At 43.1% G+C, this 23,450-nt stretch overlaps 2 protein-coding genes across 6 annotated transcripts; one reads left to right on the top strand and one right to left on the bottom strand.

Moving 5' to 3' along the window:
• Positions 1-2,893: 2,893 nt before the first annotated feature.
• LOC147850607 (uncharacterized) lies at positions 2,894-8,658 on the top strand. Of its 5 annotated transcripts, none has more exons than XM_087336557.1 (7): positions 2,894-3,037; positions 3,201-3,283; positions 3,349-3,470; positions 7,369-7,451; positions 7,540-7,661; positions 7,771-8,116; positions 8,297-8,658. In XM_087336557.1, the coding sequence occupies exons 3-7, from the start codon at positions 3,351-3,353 to the stop codon at positions 8,535-8,537; spliced, it is 912 nt and encodes a 303-aa protein (XP_087192683.1). In that variant the 5' UTR covers positions 2,894-3,037; positions 3,201-3,283; positions 3,349-3,350; the 3' UTR covers positions 8,538-8,658. The 5 variants fall into 5 exon arrangements, with proteins under 5 accessions (XP_087192683.1, XP_087192682.1, XP_087192685.1 ...); XM_087336558.1 differs by having other exon boundaries at positions 2,902-3,037; positions 3,201-3,470; positions 7,771-7,935; positions 8,023-8,116; XM_087336556.1 differs by having other exon boundaries at positions 2,895-3,037; positions 3,201-3,470.
• Positions 8,659-11,590: 2,932 nt separating this feature from the next.
• Positions 11,591-12,524, bottom strand: LOC147850606 (uncharacterized). The gene is made up of 2 exons (XM_087336190.1): positions 12,305-12,524; positions 11,591-12,207 (listed from the first exon to the last, which is right to left on the bottom strand). The coding sequence occupies exons 1-2, from the start codon at positions 12,459-12,461 to the stop codon at positions 11,852-11,854; spliced, it is 513 nt and encodes a 170-aa protein (XP_087192316.1). The 5' UTR covers positions 12,462-12,524; the 3' UTR covers positions 11,591-11,851.
• Positions 12,525-23,450: the final 10,926 nt, after the last annotated feature.

Here is a 23,450-nt window from a genome sequence, read left to right as displayed (position 1 = left end):
CTAAGACAAAAAATCAGAAATCGAACTTAGACCCAAACAGAAAATGAAGAACACACGATTTACGTGGAAAACCCTGATTTCAGGGAAAAACGACGGGAATAGGAAATTTCACTATGAGCAATTACGGAATACAATCAGAACAATAAAACCTGATTTGGTATGGGAGTGTGCTGAAACCACGATTTCAGCCGACCGCATCCAAACCCTAGCACATAGACGTCTATTCCTTTTGAAGCTTCCCAAGCTTCTCTGTCTTTCACTCTTTGTTTCTCTTTTGATTCTCTCTTCTTTTCTTCTCTCTTAGCTTCTGAGTACGTATACTCTTACACAGCCATTAGTGTGTAGAAAACTCAGTCGTTCTCAGAGTTACGCATACATACAACTCGTTTTTCCCTCATACATATATACTGCCAGGCCTGTTGGCATATATATATACTAGGTCGTTTTTACTTTATATGTAAGAAGGCATATGTATATGTATATGTGTCCATTTGATTGAGTACGAATTCGGCTTTCTCACCGAATTCGGTCAATTGACCCCTGATTCGGTTCTTCGGCAAACCGACCATTCTTTTGCTCTCCGACCGACTTCGGCCAAATTCGGTAATCCGACTATTTTTGGCTTTTCGGCTATTTTTGGTAATCCGACACATTTCGGCTTCTCAGCCGATTTCGACCAACTGACTCTTAAATCGACTTTTCGGCCGACTCCCCCGTAAGGAGGGACACCTTTACACAACATATTGTTAGTTAATTACATTACTTTCACCAAGCTTATTTGATTGTTGTTTCTTGCTGAGGTATGCTCCTGGACAACTTATCTATACTAATAAAAGTATTGGAATGGTACACTATGAAGTTGTATTTCTATGCCCTTTAATAAGCGTATTGGTTTTGGTAGTTGTCTACATGTATAGCTGAAATAAGTCGGTCTTCTTGGCATGGTGAGGAAAATATTACTACATTACGGTGTTTTAAGTGGCCAAAGTGGCTTGTATGAACAAACAAAAGACTGTGGCAATTAAGTAGATTTCAAATGTTGATAATCCAGCAGTTGCTATTCGAGAAATTATTGTTCAGTACATGGCCTTTTTCTGTTGGGAGCAATTTCAACAGTTTTGAAATGATATGTAAATATATCTTGGGATCAAAATTTCATTTGTATATTATGTAGCTTTGTTGAGAATCATTATCATCATTGTATTATGTCTTAAATTAGGGTGAAACCAATGATATTTTCCATTAGAGCAAGCCATGATGCATAACATAAAATCATTGTTACAAACATTATTCAACAGGTTATATAGTTTAAACTACTTTTAAGCAAGGTGGATGCCTCTTAACCCCAAGCCCGAAAAATAAATAAATAAATAAATAAAATTTTAACTTCATTTATATATCCCTCATGAAATGGAAAACTAAATTGGTAAATTTCAGCATGGAGGTTGACTACTACAAGGTAAATTTTTGGTCAACTTTATTACCTTAGGAGAAATGTTATTCAGCTTAAATCTTAACTTAGGTATATTAAGATTTAATTTGTGTTCATTTGCATGTAACAAGAGGTACACCATTGACTACATAGATGAAATATGAAAAGAAGAAAGCATGTTGGGGTTTAGTAACAGATTCCATTAAGTGAAATAAGTTTCACTCAAAGATTTCTAATTATATCTACAAAATACTATGTAATGTTATACATATCGCTCTTTTATGTTCTTCATATGTTATATTAGGCTTAGGCAAATATTTCTTTGTGCATAGATTATGTCACAAATATCAATATTCTTGAGATTTTATCTTGTTTAGTAAACTTCTCATCTTATAAGCAAAATTTGTTAACCTCTTTTTTAGTGTTGCATTTTTAAGGGAATGGTATTGTGTTTTAAAGCCATTTTCTTAGGAGCAATTTGTTAGTGTGCGACCCTAAAACCTAATGTAGAATTGTTTCCATTACTTTTCTCTAGTCGAATGAATTATTGTTTTTTTTTTACCTTAGCTGTAATGGCGGTTTGATTTGAAACATTTTTCATTATTATAGTAAGTTGGTTTTGCATTTGTACTTTTGTTACAAACTATATAATCTACGGAAAAGGTGCACTAGAAAGAAATGTTGTATTGCCATGGCCCAATAGTGTGATTGATATGTAGCACATATATGGAGTGATAAGCTTCACATATTGAATCAATAATATATTAATCTCTTCCTCATTGATGGGAGGAATACATTAATATACATGCAAAAATCAATAGCTAGTTGCTAAAATCCCAAAACCAAACATCAAAACCCTAAAAAAGAAAGAAGAAGAAAACCTAAATGGCCCCAAAATTGACCAATAAGCAAAATAAACACTCTTCTCACTAATTTGAACTTTGCACCTAATAAATGTAAGAAATAACTTTAACCACTAAACCATTAACTTTCAATATTGCTTTGTTTTATTTATTACTTCATTAATTGTTCTAATATAGTCGGGCAATTGGGCGACCTACAATGACAGGGTTGGGCGGCTAAGGACTGAGTTGGCCAACTAACTACTAACGGGGTTGGGCAACTGAGGACTGACTCAATGTTAGGCGACCTCTGACATCTTTTTTATCGCACATTCTTTCTTATCCAAATCGGACGGTGCAAATCGCATGCGCCACCAGTTGAATTGAACGACCTGCATTGTCCGTGGCCGCGATTCCCTCGCCAGCCCTGTTTTTGAATTGGTAGCTAATAGACACGAGCACATGGCCATACATACACATACATACATGACGGTCTATACATATACAAAAACATGGCCATACATACAATTAATTATACATACACATACATATGTCATGCATAGAGAGACAGAGAGAGACAGAGAGACAGAGTACATAGTATGTAGAGTGTTATCAGTTTATTTCCATAAAAGCTCTGCGCAATCCAATCGAAGGGGTCTCTCTCTCTCTCTTCGTCGCTTTCCTTCCTGATCCTTCGGATTTGACGCATGGAATAGATTCCGCACACGAAGATCAGTCCCCAACACACGATCGTTTCCTCAAGGTGCATATTTTTTTTCTGTATTTGGAATCTTTCAATCTCTTCTTCTTCTGTTTATGAGCACGACTAGTCGATGACAATCAATCTAGCCTCGATCTATTCAGCGCTAGAAAATATATAAAGAACTCTGAATAACGACCTCACACAATTGCCGTTTTTCATGCAGAGGGATACATCCACTTCTCCTCGTTGTAGCACAAATTCAAATCGTTGTACAGTAAAAAGGGAGATTTTCGCAATTGTTGACGAGTTGAGTGATCGTTCTTCAAAATATACTCATTTAGAATTGGCTAATTTCTTCCTCTATATGACAGGCATGAATTCTTGCCGAATACTTAGCATTCCAAACTCAAGGGGAGAGAAGATGATTGGTGTCTTGGAAGAAACTGGCTCGGACCATATTGTCATCCTGTGTCATGGATTTCAATCTTCTAAGGTATCTTTAAATTACTTCGTTGTCCATTGTGTGGCTCTAGATACGTTTTGTTGTAATGTATGAAAATCTAGTACAATTCAACTGAACCTTGATGGATGGACCTTCTCAATTTTGTCCCTGTCACAGGGTTTGTGCATATAGAGGCAAAACACTCATTTTGCTTTACTCTCTGATTAAAGCTCTAATTTTTTCTGGAAAAATGAAGGCATGTATATGAATAAGGCATGCTACACATTGGCTGGAACTCATGTGGTGATTGCATGAGAGACCTTATTTTTCTAATGACCTGTTATGGGGTTCAAGAATTTTGGTATTTTTTAAATGCCAATTGTAGATATTGAGAGGTCATGGAATTCATTTTAACTTTAGATGCATAATGCTATTTTTTTTTTTTGAGAGAGATGATGATTTTGATAGTTTAATGTTCATAATAGGCTGGAACCATGGCTTATGGAACCCAAAACGAGCATTGTAATAGTCTCCTCTTCATTTTAAGGTCACCATACGTGGCTTATATATTTAAAGTCGTTTTGATCAAGTAGATGGCATATATATTGCCGAAGAAGCTGTTGTACATTGAGTCATTGATCGTGGATAACATTGTCTGATGGCTTTTAATGCTTCACATCATAGTGTAGAATGCTCCTTGTCCTCATTCCCCTGATTGGTTATTTGGGGCAGAGTATGCAAATGCCGAGTGGGTAATTGCCTCTCTCACTTTGAATGGAAGATGGTGATGATGATATATTAACAGCCACTGGTGTCCAACTCAACCCATGGGGCCAGCAATTATTGTAGGGAGAGGATTTTAAAATGGCATAGCAGAAAGAAAATGCAAAAGATGAAATAAGAGAACTAAGCTAGCTGCTAAATGAGAACGATAGAAAATAAGAAATATTGTCTTCTACTAGAGGCTGAAATATGTCCATAAGACCATCGTGATACAAATATGGTTCCATGATGATGATGTTTATATATGTGGTGGTTTACAATTGTTAAAATTTCTTGAGATTGTTTTACTAGCATGAATTTTGGAGCTATTATGTATAGGTGCTGGTTAGGGGAAATGGTGTCTAATGTTGATTGGTGTGGTGGACAAATTACTCTGAGTGTATCTGGATGCCCTAAATGGCTAGCAATAAATTCTATGATCAGTTGCTGGTATGGACCATGTGCAGTATATCCCAGTTGTGTTCTCTGACCTCATTCTTCTGCTTGCTCAGTGGTGCCTTCTCGAGAGTTGGCATGTTGCTGGAGATGTGATCTATGGAAGAAGTCAATTATTTGTGATTGCGTCTGTGCCCATGTGGTAATATAAGGTTGATTCTGTATCCTTTTGAACCTTGAGCAAGCCTTAGCCAAAGTAATGCTTTTCAGCATTATCCATTTGTTTGGAAGGTACTGTACTTACCTAAGAGTGTGACATACTTCTATGTAATGTGCTTATTAGCTGGGCATCTACAGAAATGTGCAAAGATTGTCAGCCCTAGGTATGGGAGTGCTTGTCTTACTTCAATCACCAGTTGGTGGGTATGGAAATGGACGAAACTCTGAGTTGTATTTCTTTGTGAGCATTATAGTTATTGTAGTATATCTTACGGTGTGCTCCAAGTCTTTTGAGTGTAGAATTTCCATAGATCTTGCAGCAAGATTATGTTCCTTTCATCATCTCAGAAGGGTGTGGATTAGCATAAGGTTGTTGAACTGCTTCATCGTTTGTGATTACCATGAATCATGTCGGTTTCAGTCACTTCCTATGTTGCTTCCGAATGCCTTACCTGTGATTCTTTAAAGTAGCATGGTTTGGATGTCGATGAGGTTAGGTTCATTGTCTGGAACAATGCTTCTACTGTCATAGAGGGGAAGCCAATTCAGTCAGCTAGAATGATGTCGTGCATGATGGAAGCTTTGCCTATGTATCATATATCACAATAGGAGTATAGTGCTTCATTTGTATCCACATATGGATGTGAGGATTGGATCCTATAAGGCTACACCATAGATGAAGGCAATGTTCTCAAGCTCACTGTGAGGCCATGTTGCAAATTTGCTTACTGTATATATGAGGTGTTCACTTTTAGTCCTTGCTGAAGGGGAGATGGTCTTCTCCACCTTTTATGAAAAAGTTGAAGGTAGTAAGGTGAGAAAATGATGATTGTTGTACGGAATTTGGTGAGGCACAAGATACTAGCTCTTTGCATAAGAATGATTCAGTTGTGACCCATTTGGCTTTATGATAATCGAGGTTCTCTAATATATCTTTATGCAGTGGCTGAGCCGTTGCTCAGGAAGGGATGGTAGAGATCCCAATATTGTGCTTCCTCATAGATTGCCGTTTTTGGAAGTGAGGTTTCTGATTTGATTGTGGGTTGGTTACCTAGTATGAAGTTACAGATATATCCATTTGCGTTCCTCGTTGCACCAATGGTTTTTGGGGCATGTTCCTGTGAAGGTCATATGGTGGGAAAATGTTGATGGTGTAGGTGTGGTCTATACTGGAGATTGGGAGGTGACTGGGTCGAGATGGTGAGTACTTTGAGGAAGCATGGAGTAAAAGTTCATGCTTAATCACTGGTGGAGTAAGTAATAATGCTAAATAATGAGTGAAGTGTATGCTAATGCAAGATCATGGATGAACTGGATGATGTAGATGACAGTTCACATTATATATATACTCAAATCTTGATAATGCCTATTGTTTTAGAAGTGAACGATGTAATGTGGTACTCCTATATTAAGAAAACCACATCTGGAAAAAAGCATTTGGACCGTTTAGGAAAGATTGCAAACTACACTGAGTGCACCATCTCCAGTTCTTCTCTGCCATAGGTATAACATCTCCATTTTCCATTATGATGGATGTTTCCTTAAGGCATGTGTCACCACGAGTTGAATGCTCTTTAATGCCCTCAGATATGAAAGTGCAGGGTGACTCTAGTTGATTATCATTGTTTGCTTCTGCATATTTTTTGATCCCCTGTGAGGTAAGTAACATAATGTGATGAATAAAACATAATCTGAATTTCACATCTCACTGCACTATCTTTTTAACTCAATATCCCTCTTAATCTCCCTCATGTAGCCTATCTAATTATATGCATGCATGTTGGTGAGTGGGTGTTGGGTTTGGGTAATGAACATCATGATTCAACCCACATGCAGAGAGTAGGCCTAGGGGGACATAAGGAGCAGATAAGGATGCATATATTATGATAGATTGGGTGGTGGCATGCAGAGGAACGGTAGCATCTAGTGGAAAGTCGTTTTTCTTCTTTCTCGATGGGTAATTGGGGTTGCTTTTGTGCGCATCTGTATTGTAGAAATGATTGATGAGAAGATGAGATCCGAGCAGGATACATCTTTAGGAGTTGGCAGAGAGAGAATGCATTCTTTTATTATACACAACATGGCAGTTGGGTACATCAACCAGTTGAACGGGCATCGGTCTTCGTCTTTGGTGGTTTGTTTCATTATAATCTTCTACTTGAGGATCAGTGCCTGCATGCTAGTCCATGGAGAACCTTGTAGTGACCATGTTAATGCATAACTACGTGTATTCTCCTTATTTCATTATACAATACCTTTTACAGAGTATATAAGTATATAGATAGATAGATAGATGGAGAGAGAGAGAGAGATAGATTGATTGAGAGAGAGGGGAGAGAGAGGGAGTACTGATGTGGCAATTTTCTTTATTGGAGAAGTGAAAATTCTGTCCTCAGTGGAGTGTTCGTGTTGCCAATTGGCTATTCAACATGTTCCACTACCCCTGTAGTTAGTGGGTGACCATACTCCATTGTGACACCCATTGTAACTAGTGTTTTTCCCATGCATTTATTAATATAATTGTGTGTTTTCACCAAGAGAGAGAGAGAGAGAGAGAGAATGATTTCTTCAGGAAGATGCTGTAGTTGTGAATTTAGCATCAGATTTTGTGTCAAATGGCATGAGCACTTTCAGATTTGATTTTGCTGGATCTGGGTATGCCTTAACATATTTCTTTAATGCTGTGTATGAATGTGTTATAGTTTACTATAGATTTATTCTTGTATGTTATTATTTATATCAGGGAAAGTGAAGGGAAGTTTCGATACGGCAACTATTGGGAAGATGCAGAAGATCTCAGATGTGTTATATGCTATTTAAGAAGTTTTGGATCCAAGGTCAATGTTCTTGTAGGACATAGCAAAGGTGTATTTCCATTATAGGTTTCATGTTTAGAAATTTAACTTGTTTTTGTTGATCTTGGGTGCTAATGTTAAAATTCCTATCTATAAGATACAATTCATATTTTGTGCAGGTGGAAATGCGGTGCTTTTATATGCGTCCAAATACAAGGACGTGAGTATGGTCATAAACATAAGCGGCAGGTTTCATTTGGAAAGAGGAATTAGTAAGCGTTTGGGAACAAATTATTCTGAAGTGATGGAGAGACAAGGTTATGTGGATGTGAAAGATCGATCAGGTATCTATTCATTTTCTAGAGACATAGTTTTCCTTTTTCATATAAAATTCTTCCGATGGTATGATACATTTTCTGTATCTCTAACAGGAAATTTGATTTACCGTGTCACAAAGCATAGTCTAAAGGAACGATTAAGCACTAATATGGAAAAAGCCTTGATCTCCATATCAGAACATTGCCGGTATGTTTTGATTTTGCTGACTAAGCTATTAAAAAAGAGCATATACCAAATTTAAGATAGAATATGATTATGAAAAAGCAATTTTCTTTTATTGGCATTTGTGAGAATAACATGGTTTATGTCAGCCAATGATTGGCATTATTCCAAAAATCCTCTGATGAATTTTTGCATCTGTTTTAGGGTTTTAACAGCACATGGTTCCAAGGATGAGACTGTGAGTGTTGAGGAGGCAAATGATTTTGACAGATTGATAAAGAACCATAAGCTAGTAATTCTGGAGGATGCTGATCATTATTTCCGACAACATCAACGGTTGTTGGCCACAGTTGTCCTGAATTTTGTCATGAGCAGTCTTACAGAATGCAAATGTGAAAAGACACAACTCTCTGAAAGAACATACACACTTGCCTCGCGCTTGTAGGAAATTAGTGTTCGGGATTATTCATTGATTTTTTTATTGCGAGTGAAAACTCGTATAGAAATATATATAGTTCGTCCTGAATCCACTAAATTTCTGTTATTGAAAGAAATCTTGTTGATTACTACTTTGCCACATTCTTGTAAGATAGATGGTTATAAAATTGTTGATATAGCTCATATGTATTAGCTATTAAGACAACTTTTTGTACATTATTACCTCGTAACTGCCATGTTCTATAGCAACTTTGTTTACTGTTAGGGTCATGCTGAAGCCAAGAAGACATTAAAACATTGGGTGGCATGAAACAATTAAGGCATGTTCTGATTGCCTCCCATTGAACTTGTGTTTAAATGTTTGTCCCATAATTGTTGGCTTGATCTTTTGAACACAACCTTACTCATACAGCATTTCCATAATAACTTAAATCTATCCTCAACTTATTACTCATCAAGACTAAGAAGGCTACACATCCAACCCCTCCTGATTGCTTGGGCATTTTTAGTGGCTGTTGGCTGTTGGTTGTATTAGACAAGGACTTTGCAGGGACTTGCATTAGAATGTCTCACTTAGACAAGGATTGCAGAATAACTTGCATAGAACGTCTCACTTAGATAAGGATTATGCAAGAACTTGCATTAGGTCTCACTTCTCATATGTTTATGCCTATCTTATTGATTAACAAGTTTATAGGTGGAGCTTGACATAAATTAGTTGCCATGGTTACACCTTTTACAACATGCAGTATTCAATTTTACTTGTTTTTAGTACTGCTTTATGTTAATGGTGGGAACCTGAAGATGTCATTAATTTTCAATCGTGGAGTTGGCATGAGGATCTAAATGGGTTAGGGCATTGTGGTAGGGTAGTTTACTTATGAAGCTCACAAAGATGTTTTGGTAGGACTTATTGATGATTTTAATCATATGTTTGGTAAACTTGAGAAATACCGAAGGGTTGGAAAAAAGTGCTTTTAAAACCATTCTCCTAAAAATCCATTCTAGAACTTATCAATAGTAAGGTTTTGTTCAAGTTTAGGGTGAAATCCAAGTTGACCTTTGAGAGGGTGAAATAGCAACACCAACAAAACTCACTTGGTCCAGTATTTTCCCATGCCAACCAAGATCAACCAAAATTCTCAATGCATCGGATACAGACAGACTGATGCGTATTAAAATTTAACCCTAATGCCTATGCAAACACATTCCATACTTCCAAAGACTTATATTATCAGACAGATTTAAGAAAGAAGGAGAAATCGTTTGCCAATGCTTGAGCTATTAGTTGTTTGCCCAAAGGTAGAGCTGCCCCCACATACTTTCATAGCATTAGTTATAATCAGATAGAGCTTTAAGAATAAATAAATTAGTGCCAATGCTTGAGCTATCAAAATGTTCCCTAATGTTAGAGCAAACCCCACAACTGCCCCATTTCTCTCTCTTATATCATCACTTCTCAGATGCTTAGCATATAGTGTCAATACTCAAATCTCCATCGAGAAGCATGAGCACATGTATTTACAAGATATATGTATTTAGTCCCATAGGGTGATAAAAAATCTAATCTAATCTCTCTCTCTCTCTCTCTCTCTCATCTTCAAAGACGCATGAGAACTCAATGTACCAAGTGAACATATGCTTGCCAATTCTCAAATCTATGAGAAAGCCATACATCGTGTGCATCTGGGCAAAAGATTGGGCGAAGGAATTTCAGATTTTTTCAATAATATGTACTGTTGGTGCCAACCAAGGAATACCCACTCACCAACTCTATAAATTAATGTAGAACAAATGGTTGCCAAGTTTGTAAAGGAAGAAGACAATGTGTAGAATGAGTCTCTCGAATGATGCCTATGTGGCAGAAAACATTGATTGTATGAATAGTTCTAAATATCCCATGTTAGAGGATGGGCATTGTCAAAAAAGGAAGCATTTTATTGCGATTTTTGTCATTCTCTAGGGACTTTCTAACAGAAAGTATGTATCATGATGTGCTCATAATACAATTATGTTATCTTCAAAAATTACATTCACATTGATTTCTCCATCCATTTAGGAAAACTTTGTTTTATCTCGCCCAAGATGACTATATTACCTTTTGCCACTAGATCATGCCAGTGGGAATTGGATCAATTTGTCACATCCTGGCATGGTCATTCACATGGTTTCTCCATTTAGGAAAACTCTGCTTGATGTCGCCTCAAGATGACTGAAACATTACCTTTTGCAACTGGATCATCTCAGTGGGAAGTTATCACACTCTGAAATAGTCATTGCCTCTTTGTGGGCATGTTAATCCTCATTGCAACTCCGTAAACTTTGTTGTCACCTTGTTCTTGAATCATTCTAACATAAGCATAAAAGCTCTCCTATGGCCACATTCTTGAACCTTTCTAACATGAGTATAAAAGCTCTCTGAAATTCACATTGATTTCTCCATTTAGGGAAACATTGCTTTATCTCGCCCCAAGATGACTCAAACATTATCCTTTGGCACTGGATCATCTCAGTGGGAAGTGGATCAACTTCTCATTGCAACTCCTTTTGGCATCTCATTTCTCATTGCAACTCCAAAAACTTTGTTATCACCCTATTCTTGAATCTATCTAACATAAGCATAAAAGCTCTCTTATGGCCACTTTTTGTTTGTGATATTTCTACACCATCCTTTGGTTGGCATTGTCATCTCCTTGTTGTCATTCTTCCTCTTAGTCCTTTTCAGGTGATAACAAAATCTCTTTCTTCTTTATACAACTTTTAGGATGGATTTAGAGCTCCGCTTTGGAGACAACCAGAATCTTTTACCCCCATTTCTAGCATAAGCATCTTTGTTTAACAGCAAACATAAAATTTACTAAAATCTTAGTCTGAAAAGCTATACAGTACTCGAATAGTATTGCGATAAGAATGACTACAGCAGCTTTTGATGTAGTGTAACAAAACATCAATAATTCACAAGCCATAACAATGGGGATATGTTAATAACCAGTATCTTTTACCCTATTTCTAGCATAAGCATCTTTGATTAACAGCAAGAAAATAAGATTTACTAAAATCTTGGTCTGAAAAGCTATACAATACTCGAATATGACTGCGATAAGAATGACTACAAGAGCTTTTGATCTAGTGTAACACACCATCATTATTTCACATGCCATAACGAAGGGGATATGTTCCTTCCATTCTCCACTGAAGGTATTAACCATGTAAATAATTAGAAAAACAGCTCTTCAATGCCATGCCGATTATAAAATGTCTCACACAAGAACACACTATTTTCTTAAATAGAATAAATAATGATGATACTTCAATGATGGCTTACAAAATGGCTTTCACATATTGGTCGACCTCAGCTTTGATAGTACTCAGTTGACCCTCAGTTGAGATCTTTAACTTGTCGTCATTAAGAGTAATCAATACCTTAGCTTGGAAAGGGTTGGCATAAGCATTAGGGTTACAAAAGGCCTCAACAAAGACGCCATCTTCATCATGCCGAAACTCCATGCTTTCCCATCTCTTGGGTCTTTCAGCTTTCTCCTTCTCACGGAATGTATTAAGCACATCATCAATGGCTTTCGATAGACCCTTTGCTGCATCTTGTGACAATGGTACCTTAATGCTGGTGTTATCCACATGGAATGTAATACATGTCCTCCTTGCTGGTGTTGATGATGCTAGAGAGAGAGAGACAGAGAGAGAGGGGGAGAAAATAAAGTGAATGAAATGAAAACAAATCAAGCAAGAAATAACGATATGTAGGGTGGATTTTACCTCGGATGGCAAGAGGAAATTTCGGTTTTCTGAGAGGCACTGCGAAGGAGGAGAGACGAGTGGAAGACGAAGGCAGAGGGGAAAGCCGTGAATTCAAGGAGATTAGGACTCCTCCTCCTCCTCCTGCTAAGGTCATGGGCAGAGATTGAGCGTCCATTCCTCTATCTCTATGTCTGCTCTGCTCCTGAGAGTTATTATTATCTCGAAGAGAGCCCCAAGTATTAAGAGACACATAGTGTACAGTACATAACACATACATGTAAACTAGATCCAACATGAAATGAAACATTAGTTATTATGTAGATAATCCACAAAAAGGATGATTATAGAACCTTGCTTTTGTACCATTCCCGCTTGCGATTTCTCGCGGTCGAGACATGCCGATTTTTCTATTTGCCACTATAGCCTCAGTAGAACATGGCTCAATATATCTTGGAATTTATTGTCGGCGACCCACAGGACAGGACAAGTCTGCTACTCCACACACTATTTTAGGAAATACCAATGACCTGTTTGATTTGCATGAGTCCCGTTCGATACTATAAGGGGCTCCCTACACTCCAAATTTGTGTCGGGCTTTTGTTATTGTCAACGTTGTGACATAATTTGTTCATAGTGGTTGGGGTCGCACTTTCAAGTTGGCTCAAAAATAGCTTTATAGGGCCTTAAACTAGGCAAGCTCGACGGAGCAGTGTAGCATAGATGTAAAGGCCCATGGGCCGTATAAACCCTCTTTGTATAGACAAAGCAAAGAAGGTGAACATTTACCAACCATAGTTAGTCATAAAGTCCTTTGACGAGGCAAGAACTTTATGACTAGATTAACTAATGTTAAAATGATACAATTGGAATTCTGGAAAGATACATATGTGGTTATCCGAATGATCTAGATTGAAATATTGGTCGTCTTCTAGTAGAGATTTGTATATTTTGGCCAAGGCCATTTTTGTAAATATGTACATGGTTATAAAAGCAACTTAAATTAGAATTTAGAAGTAAAGAGCTTGTAATTGCAAATTGACCCCTCTCAAGAAGATCCAAGTTATAACATTAAATAGAGAAAGTTAGGAGTAATTATCCACCACACATAATGTACTTCCTTATTTGAATATAAGAATCATGTGCAGATGTGAAAGTATTGTTCAGTAACATCGTCTTCTGGCTTGACGCAAATGAGATGAGTTTGCATTTGGAGGTATAAAATATCATGGTAGGTGTCATGAGCATTGTCCTAGGATTTTCAGGATTAGAACCCAACATCTCTTAGATGAACATCTTCGATTTCAACCATTATTGATATTGTAATATTTCATATTAAATACGGCCCCACCATTTGCATTAGACATGTCTATGGTGCAAAACAACAATATCATGAACATGCAATGCGCCACTTTGTATATGGCACTAGCAATGGGCTCAGTTCGGTTTCTATTTCTTGGCCTTGAAACCAAACCAAACCAAACCAAATCATTTTTTTGAGATATTGATTATCATACATATTATGAATTTATGTGAGAAAATCATGATAAATTTGGTCATCATACTTATCATAAATTTAGTTATCACACTTATTATAATTTTGGTCATCATACATATTATAAATTTAGTCATCATACATATTATAAATTTGGTTATCATACTTATCATAAATTTGATAATCATGAATCAAAAGGACACTTTACTTATAATGTATATAAAATTTAATAAGTTAGAGCCTAGCGGTTTAAAATTAAAAGTTAAAAGTTAGCCTAGAGGTGAAAATTTAGGAATATTTTTTAACCTATAAACCTTTAAACCAAACCACAAAAATTGAAACCGCTAAACCATGAAATTCAAAACCAAACTGAAACCAAACCGAATCATAACATTTGAAACCAAACCAAACGGTTTATTTATTTTTGAACCAATAAACCGTTAAGCCACGTTTTAACGGTTTGGTTTGGTTTGAGCCGAAACCGGTGTCATGAAGAAAACCGGCCATAAAGGGAATCGGAAAACCGAACTGAAACCAAACCGAATCATAACATTTGAAACCAAACCAAACGGTTTATTTATTTTTGAACCAATAAACCGTTAAGCCACGTTGTAACAGTTCGGTTTGGTTTGAGCCGAAACCGGTGTCATGAAGAAAACCGACCATAAAGGGAACCGGGGGATCAGAGCGCATGAACCGACGCGTACACATAGGCGCACAGAATTAAAATAACTTGTACATAGCTAAGAATAGGTCAACGCGATGTAAATAGATTAGATAGAACATATCTTGGAAATCGAAGCATCTCTGCCCGAAGGGACAAAGAATAAGGATGATGTGACGGGAGATGTGACAGTCCTCCCTTGTCGGCCTATAAGAGGCACAAGAGAAAGATTAGCGGGGATCGCGTTTTTTGGGGGGGAAAGGGGGAGGTATTGTCGGATTGGGGATCAAGCACTGTTTCTGTGTGATCTCTGAAGGACTTTGGTCGGATGCCCTGCTCGCGAGGAAAGTCCAGGTGCTTCCGGTAGAGGCTCCACTACGTAACTCGGCTATGTGTGAGTGCGTGGATGTGTTTGGTTGGTCACCAACGTGCCGATTGTAATATCAAAAAGGTTGTAATCACTTGTTAGTCGTAATCGATTCCTCTTGGGAAGTGGTATCCTTGTTTTATTGTGACATTCTCTAATCTATTGTTGTCTCTGTAACCGATCGAGCGCGCTTCTTTGTCTAACTCGCGCGTAATTGTGTTCTCGTCTGACCCGCTGAGCACGGTGCTTGCCAGCAACCAATACTTGTGGGTCCATCGCATTCGTTCTCCTCCTTCTCTACTTTCGCGCACTCCTCGATTAAGGGCCCCCGCGGTCCCGCCTTAGTTTCCTAATCGCACGCGTAACAACACGACATCTTTGGTGAACCCAACGTGAATCAAGGCGGTAGAGGAGTTAGAAGATGAGAGGGTCCTGTAAACGTAACTGTTTGCAGAAGCGTATAACATAGAACAACACAAAGAGAGAGAGAGAGAGAGAGAGAGAGAGAGAGAGAGAGAGAGAGAGAGAGAGCGAGAGAGACAGAGAGAGAGCAGAACGCTATTTCAAAATTATATTAAGACTCTCTATATACACACTGTGCTAAGTAGCACTATTTATACAAGTCCTCTTGGGACTGACAGAAGTACCATGTACTTCAATGCTCACACGAGCATCTGACACTTACTACGAGACTATAGCTACCTAGTAGTCTATCCTATACTAGGCTTCCGATTGGACTGCCGGTTACGGATTGCACCCAGCCTCCACTGCTTGCCGGTTTGGTTGCTCACCGTCATACCGATCCGTTTCGCCCGATCCGTCTCGCTTACCAGCTCCGGCTTATTCAGCCGATCCGGCTCTGGTTGAGCTTGCCGCTCAACACTCCCCCTCAAGCTCAACCTGAGGTGGGGTCGTAGTGTCGACCTCTGTGGCAGTCGGTTCTTCCAACCGACTTCTCCTGGCGTCACTCCGCCTTGCTCGCGCTCCTCGTCCGGTCCGGTCTCGTTTGCCGCGACCCCTTTGGTTCTGCGCGCCTCGACCCTCTCAGTCGGCATGTCTGCTCAATAAGCCCATCTTAGCACTCACGTTACTGTGACTCCGGCGCTTGTCGATCCGTCGGTTCTCCCACGATGGCATCGACTTCCGCTGTGTCCGTGTCCCCTTGGCTTTCAGTCGATCCGCCTCATCCGGATCCATCTGTTGATCCGAGTCAGCTGTCTCCGACTCGTTCCAGCTCTTGTCCGAATCGGTACACTCCGATTCGACTTCCGGCGTCAGGCCTCTCACCACATCGGACCACTTCCGAGTCTTGGCCTTCTCCATGCTTCCCTCGGCTTCTTCAGCCGGTGAACCGAAATCGAATTCTTCATTCGACTCTGTATCATGGTCAGTACCGTCGTGATGACCTCCGCACAGCATGCGCTTCTCTTCCTGAGTGCACAACTCTTCTTCACAGCCGCTTGCTCTGACCTGTTCAGATGTGTCGACTTCCTTCGTCAACTCGGCTTCCTTCAGCTTCTTGTCTCCTCTTCTTCCGGCTCTCCTCTTACCGACGGATTCAACAGGTTTTTGGCCTTTGCCCGTTTCGGTAGAGACTTTGCCCTTGCTTCTCCCCCTCAAGTGCGGCACATCGAGATGCTGAATACCAAGCATGTCGGTAAAGTGCTGCAACTTGTCCGATCCGAGCGGCTTGGTGAAGATGTCAGCAACTTGCCGATCCGTATGAACATACTGTAGGTCAACTTCACCGCTCAGGACCCGCTCACGCACGAAGTGGTAGTGCACCTCGATGTGCTTTGTGCGAGCATGGAACACAGGGTTCCTGGCGAGCTGCAGGCTGCTCATGTTATCGTAGTAAATCGGGATCGGGGTCGGTACCTCGATCCGCAAGTCTCACAGCAGTCGCCGAAGCCAGATGGCTTCACAAGTGGCTACGGTAGCGGCCCGGTACTCAGCCTCAGTGCTTGACAAAGCCACTGTGGGCTGCTTCTTGCTGCTCCACGCAACGGCCGCGCTACCTATGGAGAACATGTATCCGGAAGTGGAGCGGCGATCAGACGCATCGCCGGCCCAGTCAGCATCTGTGTAACCAACAAGCTCTTCGGGTATACCTCGCCGGTATAGCAGTCCTCGATCCTTAGTGCCGTTGACATACCGTAATATTCATTGCGCGCACTGACTTACCATGCCGACCGGATAGCTGATGTCGGGTCGGGTGATGGTTAAGTAGATCAGGCTTCCGACAACCTGTCAGAACCGTTTCTCATTGCAGGCCGGTCCAGAGTTGGGACGGAGCTTCTGGTTCCGGTCCAGGGGTGTGGAGACAGGTCGGCAATCCGTCATGCCGAACTTATACAACATATTCAACACGTAATGTCGTTGTGAGAGCAATATGCCGTCGGGGGTCCGGATCACTTCGATCCCAAGAAAATAATGAAGGTCCCCTAGGTCCTTCATTTCGAATGCGTCTGACAACTGGGACTTGATGCGGTTGATTTCGGGAAGACCCGGTCTGGTGATGACTAAATCATCCACATACAAGAGTATACATACCGGACCGTCAGAGCCTTGCCGGATGAACAACAAAGAGTCCGACTTAGAGGTAGCAAACCCCAGCTTACGCAACCGGTGCGTGATCTTCGCGTTCCAAGCTCGGGGGGCTTACTTGAAGCTGTAAAGCGACTTCTTCAGTCGGCATACCGCCAATTTGTTCATCTCCGATTGAAACCCGGGGGGCTGAGTCATAAAGACTTCTTCTTCAAGCTCTCCTTGAAGGAAGGCGTTCTTCACATCTATCTGGTGAAGATGTCACCCCCTTGCCGCAACAACCGCCAGTACCACATGAACCGTCGTCATCTTCGCCACAGGAGCGAAGGTCTCGTCGTAGTCGATTCCGTGGGTCTGCGCGTATCCCTTCGCCACTAACCGGGCTTTGTACCGGTTAACAGAACCGTCGGCGTTGTACTTGACCTTGTACACCCACTTGCATCCGATCGGTTTACAGTGACGGGGAGGATCAACTAGGTCCCAAGTTTCGTTGGCATCGAGTGCCCGCATTTCTTCGTCCATAGCGGCACGCCAATTTGCGTCCCTTGCCGCTTCTGCGTAGCTCTCCGGCTCACGCACTTCTGTCACCTTAGTCATGTACGCATAATGATGCGCCATGTATTCATTGTACCCGTACCGCACGACGGGGTCCTTCTGACGGGTTGATCGGCGCAACGCACCGTCACTTGATTTGAGGCCCTTCTTGGCCAGTTTGGTCTTCGTTGCCGAAGATCTGCCTTTCTCCTTTCCGGAGTCGGATACGCACCGATCCGACTCATCATTGCCGGTTTCGAATTCCGGCATCTTCATCTTCCCCTTCTCTTTGCGCGTGAACCGTTTCCTCGGTTCCTTGCGCAGGGAGAGCACGGCAGAGTCTCCACCACTTGCCGTCTCTTCATCCGACTGGTCCAACCGACTCAGTCGCTCGTTCGGTCCACTCAACCGTAACGATTCCGGACTCTCATCTTGAGTCCCGGCTTCATCATCCTCTAACAGGGCTGATTCAGGCTCATTGGCCTAATCTTCCGACATTGGGTCGGGATCGGAAGTCGGAGTCGGTACGGAGTACCAGGATGCCGATTCATCGAACTCGACATCCCGGCTAACTCGGACTTCCTTCGTCCGGGGATTATAACACTTATATCCCTTTTGCTCTTGAGCATAGCCGACTAGGATGCATTTTTCCGATTTTGCATCCAACTTTCTCCGCTTCTGATCCGGTACATGCACATACGCTATGTTGCCGAATATCCGAAGGTGTCTGACGTTCGGCTTGCGCCCGAAATACAGCTCATGAGCTGACACCTTGTCACCAATGCGGTTTTGTATGTAGACGGCCGTCTGGACCGCCTCCGCCCAGTAGAACCGGGGCATGCTCTTCTCCTCCAGCATTGTCCTTGCCGCTTCGACGAGTGTCCGGTTCTTCTTTTCGGCCACACCGTTTTGCTCCGGTGTGTATCTGCAGCTGAATTCTCGCCGAATTCCCTTCTGCTGCAGATAACTAGTGAATTGGCCGGAAAAATATTCCTTTCCGCCATCCGACCAAAGGCATTTGATCTTCCTCTCCGATTCCCGTTCCACCATCTTCTGGAGGCTCCGAAAACAGTCGAAGACTTCGCTCTTCCGCTCAATGAGGTAGATCCAAGTATGTCGAGTATGGTCGTCGATGAAGGAGACGAAGTATCGGCTCCCGCCAAGGCTTACACTTTGTGCCGGTCCCCACACATCCGAATGGATGAGATCGAGCTTGTTACGGCTCTGGTTCCGTTCGGTGGGGAATGGAAGCCGGTGTTGCTTCCCAAGTTGGCAGGCTTCACAAATTTCGGCTCTCCGGCCGCTGAACTTCGGCAAACCGAAAACGACTTGTTTGGTTTGCAGGTCTTGAAGCCTCCGGTAGTTGACATGGCCTATCCGCTTGTGCCACAGGTCGATGTCCGACTCGACCTTCTGTCGTTTCGCGAACAGAGCGGTGCCAAAGTCATTGGTATCGAGGATAAACATCCTCCCGTCTCTGCGCCCTTGCGCAATGACTTCGCCCTCATCCTCAATGAAGCACCCGAGGTGCGTAAACCGCACCTGCATCCCCTGGTCGACAATCTGACCGACGGACACCAGGTTCTTCGTGATTGTCGGAACGTGTAATACGTTCATCAGCTTCCCTTTCTGTCCTACGTGGCTTAGAGGGACTTCTCCGACGTGCACGATTGGGTGAGGAGTGTCGTCTCCGGTTTCAACTACTCCTGGTTGATCCGGTTTCTCCAGAAAGGAGAACCACTCTTTGTGGCTCGTCATGTGGTTCGACGCGCCGGAATCAACATACCACACTTCCTCCGTTTTGGAAGTGGTCTTCTTCATTGAGTTTGCCTTGTGATTCATCACCAAGGCTGGCCCCTTACTGGCCTTTCCGGTTCCGGATCCTCCTGATCCGTTTACATAGTGCGAGTTTTGCTGGCCATCCTTACCGGTCTTGCCGGATCCGGATTTGTCCAAATCGGCACGCTTTCTCCAGCACTCGCTTTCCTTGTGCCCTTTTTTGCCACAGTACCAGCATTCCGTAGCGGATTTGCCTTGCCGGCCTTCGGCACCGCCTTGACCCCCCCTGCTTGTGGAAGTCCCGGAATTGCTGTCGGCACGCTCATAGTGCCTCCGTTCCTGCTCTTGCCGGCCGCCTCCATCGCGTGCCGACCCACCTCTTCCACCACGCCGACGGAGCCGATCCGTTCCCGTGTACAACATTCGGCTGTCCAGGGATGCACTGGTAGATGCACCGGCGTGGTTCTCCTCTACAAGGAGCATCGACTGTAAGTCGAAGAATGAGGGGGTATTCTCCCTTGTACACACCGCAGTCCGGAACGCTCCGAACTTGGACGCCAGGCCTCCGAGACATACCTGCACCATCTTGTCTTCCTCTACGGTAACATTGATAGAGGCGAGCGAGTCGCAGATCTCCTTTATCCGGCCCGTGTAGTCTGCCACGGAGATGTTCTTCTGTCGAACATTGCTCAACTCCTGTCTGAGTTGTAGCTTCCGGGCAGTGGTGCTTGCGGCGAAAACCTTTTTCAGGTTCCCCCAAGCATCCTTCAGTGTCTTGGCGTCACGGATGTGGCTGAGCAGCTGATCGCCGACACTGGACGCGAAGCAGTAGATCACCCTGCTTGCCGCATGTTCCCATACCGGGAAGTCCTTGTGTGCCGTGTCTGGCGTCGCATCATTCGCTCCTTCGACATAACTCCAGTACCCGTGTCCAAGCAGGTACTGGTGCATCTTGTAAGACCAGGATGCGTAGTTGCTCCTGTCGAGCTTCTCCACCGGGAGCGACGTAGCCATGCCTCTATCCATGTCTTCTACTGTGTCTGTTTTCGACCTGTTAGGGTTTTCTTCTCAAGAGTAAATGTCTGCAGCAGAGGTTCTCAACCCTCGCGCTCTGATACCATGTAAACGTAACTGTTTGCAGAAGCGTAAAACAGAGAACAACACAGAGAGAGAGAGAGAGCGAGAGAGACAGAGAGAGAGCAGAACGCTATTTCAAAATTATATTAAGACTCTCTATATACACATTGTGCTAAGTAGCACTATTTATACAAGTCCTCTTGGGACTGACAGAAGTACCATGCACTTCAATGCTCACACGAGCATCTGATACTTACTACGAGACTATAGCTACCTAGTAGTCTATCCTATACTAGGCTTCCGATTGGACTGCTGGTTACGGATTGCACCCAGCCTCCACTGCTTGCCGGTTCGGTTGCTCACCGTCATACCGATCCGTTTCGCCCAATCCATCTCGCTTACCGGCTCCGGCTTATTCAGCCGATCCGGCTCCGGTTGAGCTTGCCGCTCAACAGGTCCGAACTCGCCAAAGTTGCTCACCGTCATACCGATCCGTTTCGCCCAATCCATCTCGCTTACCGGCTCCGGCTTATTCAGCCGATCCGGCTCCGGTTGAGCTTGCCGCTCAACAGGTCCGAACTCGCCAAAGCCATGGTGGTGGCCGTTGACCAACTAGTGAACGCTCGTGAGGGTACAGGTGCCCTTGACAGGGCCATTGAATCGATTGTCGGCATTATAGGCCGGTTCCAAGGGAAGAACGCTACAAGTTATCTGGCGACCTATAGGGCCAGGATGATAATGAGGAACATCCTGGAGAATAGGCGGCTGACCGAATTCCCTCGGTTGGTGACACCGGGCATCCACGCAGAGGTGCTCGAAGTGTAGGCTGGTTGCCAGACCTGGGAGGAGTTCAAAGGGCGGCTCCTCGAGAAGTACGGGTTCGATGACTCGCTTTGGCTGTCGAAGCGGGAATTCATGGAATGGGTTGAGAACCCCGGGAAAGGGAGGAACACGTCAACGCTCCTCCAAGAGTTCGTGAGACGGTTTGCCCGTCTCTCGGCGTTAGATAGGACTATGCTTGACATGAGCCGGTCCTGTTATTCGTCAAGTCTGTGGACATGCAGGATCGAGAGCAGGTGTGTCTCCTACTAGAGACGGATGACGGGCTGACGATCGACTGGGCTGTGGTATAGAGAGTCTGCATCTGTTTCGACAAGCGGTGCGAGTGGAGTGACGAGGGTTCGTCAACAACGAGACCGATCGCGGTAAGGAAGTTCGAGGAGTCGTTGCTGGCGTGAAAGGAAGAGACTCGAAGCTGGCTTGAGTCGGACTTGACCCCGATCGGCGTGGTCAAGGGACCATCCAGAGCATCAACTCTAGAGGAGCTGACACAAATGGTGCGTGATCTCCAGATCGCGCAGGACAATTGCGCGACAAAGACGGAGAGACAATAGAGGACAATCGCGTGACCGGAAGCCTCCAGTCGACCAACGATGTATGTGGTGTGATGCGGTCGGACATGTCCAAAAGGAGTGCGTGGATTTTGTAGAAGCACTTAGGAGCCACGTGGTGTACCTCTAGAATGCGCGGGCACAATGGAATGAAGCGGTTGATGGAAGAAGTCGTGGCGCGACACGTTGTAGTGAAGATTTCCGGCTTTGGTGTGAAGTAGGGATGGAATGGGCAAGTCGGCAATGTGCAACATGTGCACATGTATAGTAGGGAAATGGTGTATCGAATAAGGGGGAGAATTTATCCGACATTGTAACGTCCCTCCGTCCTTGGGCTATAAAAGGAAGGGAGGGGTCTCTTATGAAGAGGTTGCCCATTTTGAGTTAGGAGGGTATACCATTAGGTCCAAGGTATGATAATCTTTCTTCTTCTTAATTTCTTGTTTTATGTATAGGGTTTAGTCCGATTAGGAGCTCGTATGTCTAAAGGGGTTTAGGCTTCTGCCCTGTCTCTTGTGCAGGACCCTGCTCGGCGCGACGAGCTTGAGAGCTCCCCGATCGGCAGCTTGGCAGCAGACTGCTGTTGTAACCTAACCTACCTACCTTGGTCCAGCTCGAAGCCCAAGTTGTATCTTACTATTGTACATATATAGAGAAGTTCTATGCATTTATGTCTGTGTCTGCGTCTTCGGAGTTTCTTCTTTCCTTTTCTGTACATAAGTAGCGTGCGTTGAGTCGGTGTTGCACATATTCTCTCTCTCTCTCTCTCTCTCTCGTGTTCGATAGCCTCCGGTACACGTCCGGAATCGTTCCTGTTTGCACCACAGGCGGTGTAGCCGGGACTGGAGAGGGTCGATCTCCCAACATCCATCTCTTCCTTGTCCGAGACCCCCTGTGGTCCCGCCCCTTTCAACACATACTCGCGGAATACCGCGACATCTTTGGTGAACCCGACGTGAAGGGCAACAAGGGAGGATGGAGTCGGAAGACGATGACTTCGCGGAGATGGTGGCCGAAGTGGTGTTGGAGTTCAGACGAGTGGTGATGAGGCAAGAAGCAACCCAATGAGCTATTGAGCGAGTGGTCAAAAGAGTCGGCCGTTTCAATGGGGACAAAGTCCCATTCTACTTGGAAGCCTACAACGTAGAAATGGAGGTGAGAAGTGTAGATGAGGCATTGAGACTGGAGTTCTTCTGTCGGGTCGTTGTCGTCCGTATCCACGCGGAAGTAAAGGAGCTCCAAGAAGCTTATAGTTCGTGGGAGGCCTTCGAAGAGGTGCTCCTACAGGCATATGGAGGATGTCCGAAAAGCCG

Source organism: Azolla caroliniana, unplaced genomic scaffold (assembly GCF_043228905.1).
Source record: "Azolla caroliniana isolate FFs.n. ecotype wild unplaced genomic scaffold, voAzoCaro1.0.p SCAF_21, whole genome shotgun sequence".
Lineage (NCBI taxonomy): Eukaryota > Viridiplantae > Streptophyta > Polypodiopsida > Salviniales > Salviniaceae > Azolla > Azolla caroliniana.
This window is presented reverse-complemented; position numbering and strand designations above follow the sequence as displayed.

Coding starts and splice junctions, on each gene's coding strand:
- LOC147850606 (XM_087336190.1), bottom strand. CDS start 12,461: ATGGACGCTCAATCTCTGCCCATGACCTTAGCAGGAGGAGGAGGAGGA. Junction 12,208..12,304: donor ATTTCCTCTTGCCATCCGAG/GTAAAATCCACC, acceptor CTCTCTCTCTAG/CATCATCAACACCAGCAAGG.
- LOC147850607 (XM_087336556.1), top strand. CDS start 3,342: ATGACAGGCATGAATTCTTGCCGAATACTTAGCATTCCAAACTCAAGG. Junction 7,452..7,539: donor TTTGATTTTGCTGGATCTGG/GTATGCCTTAAC, acceptor TATTTATATCAG/GGAAAGTGAAGGGAAGTTTC. Junction 8,117..8,296: donor TCCATATCAGAACATTGCCG/GTATGTTTTGAT, acceptor CATCTGTTTTAG/GGTTTTAACAGCACATGGTT.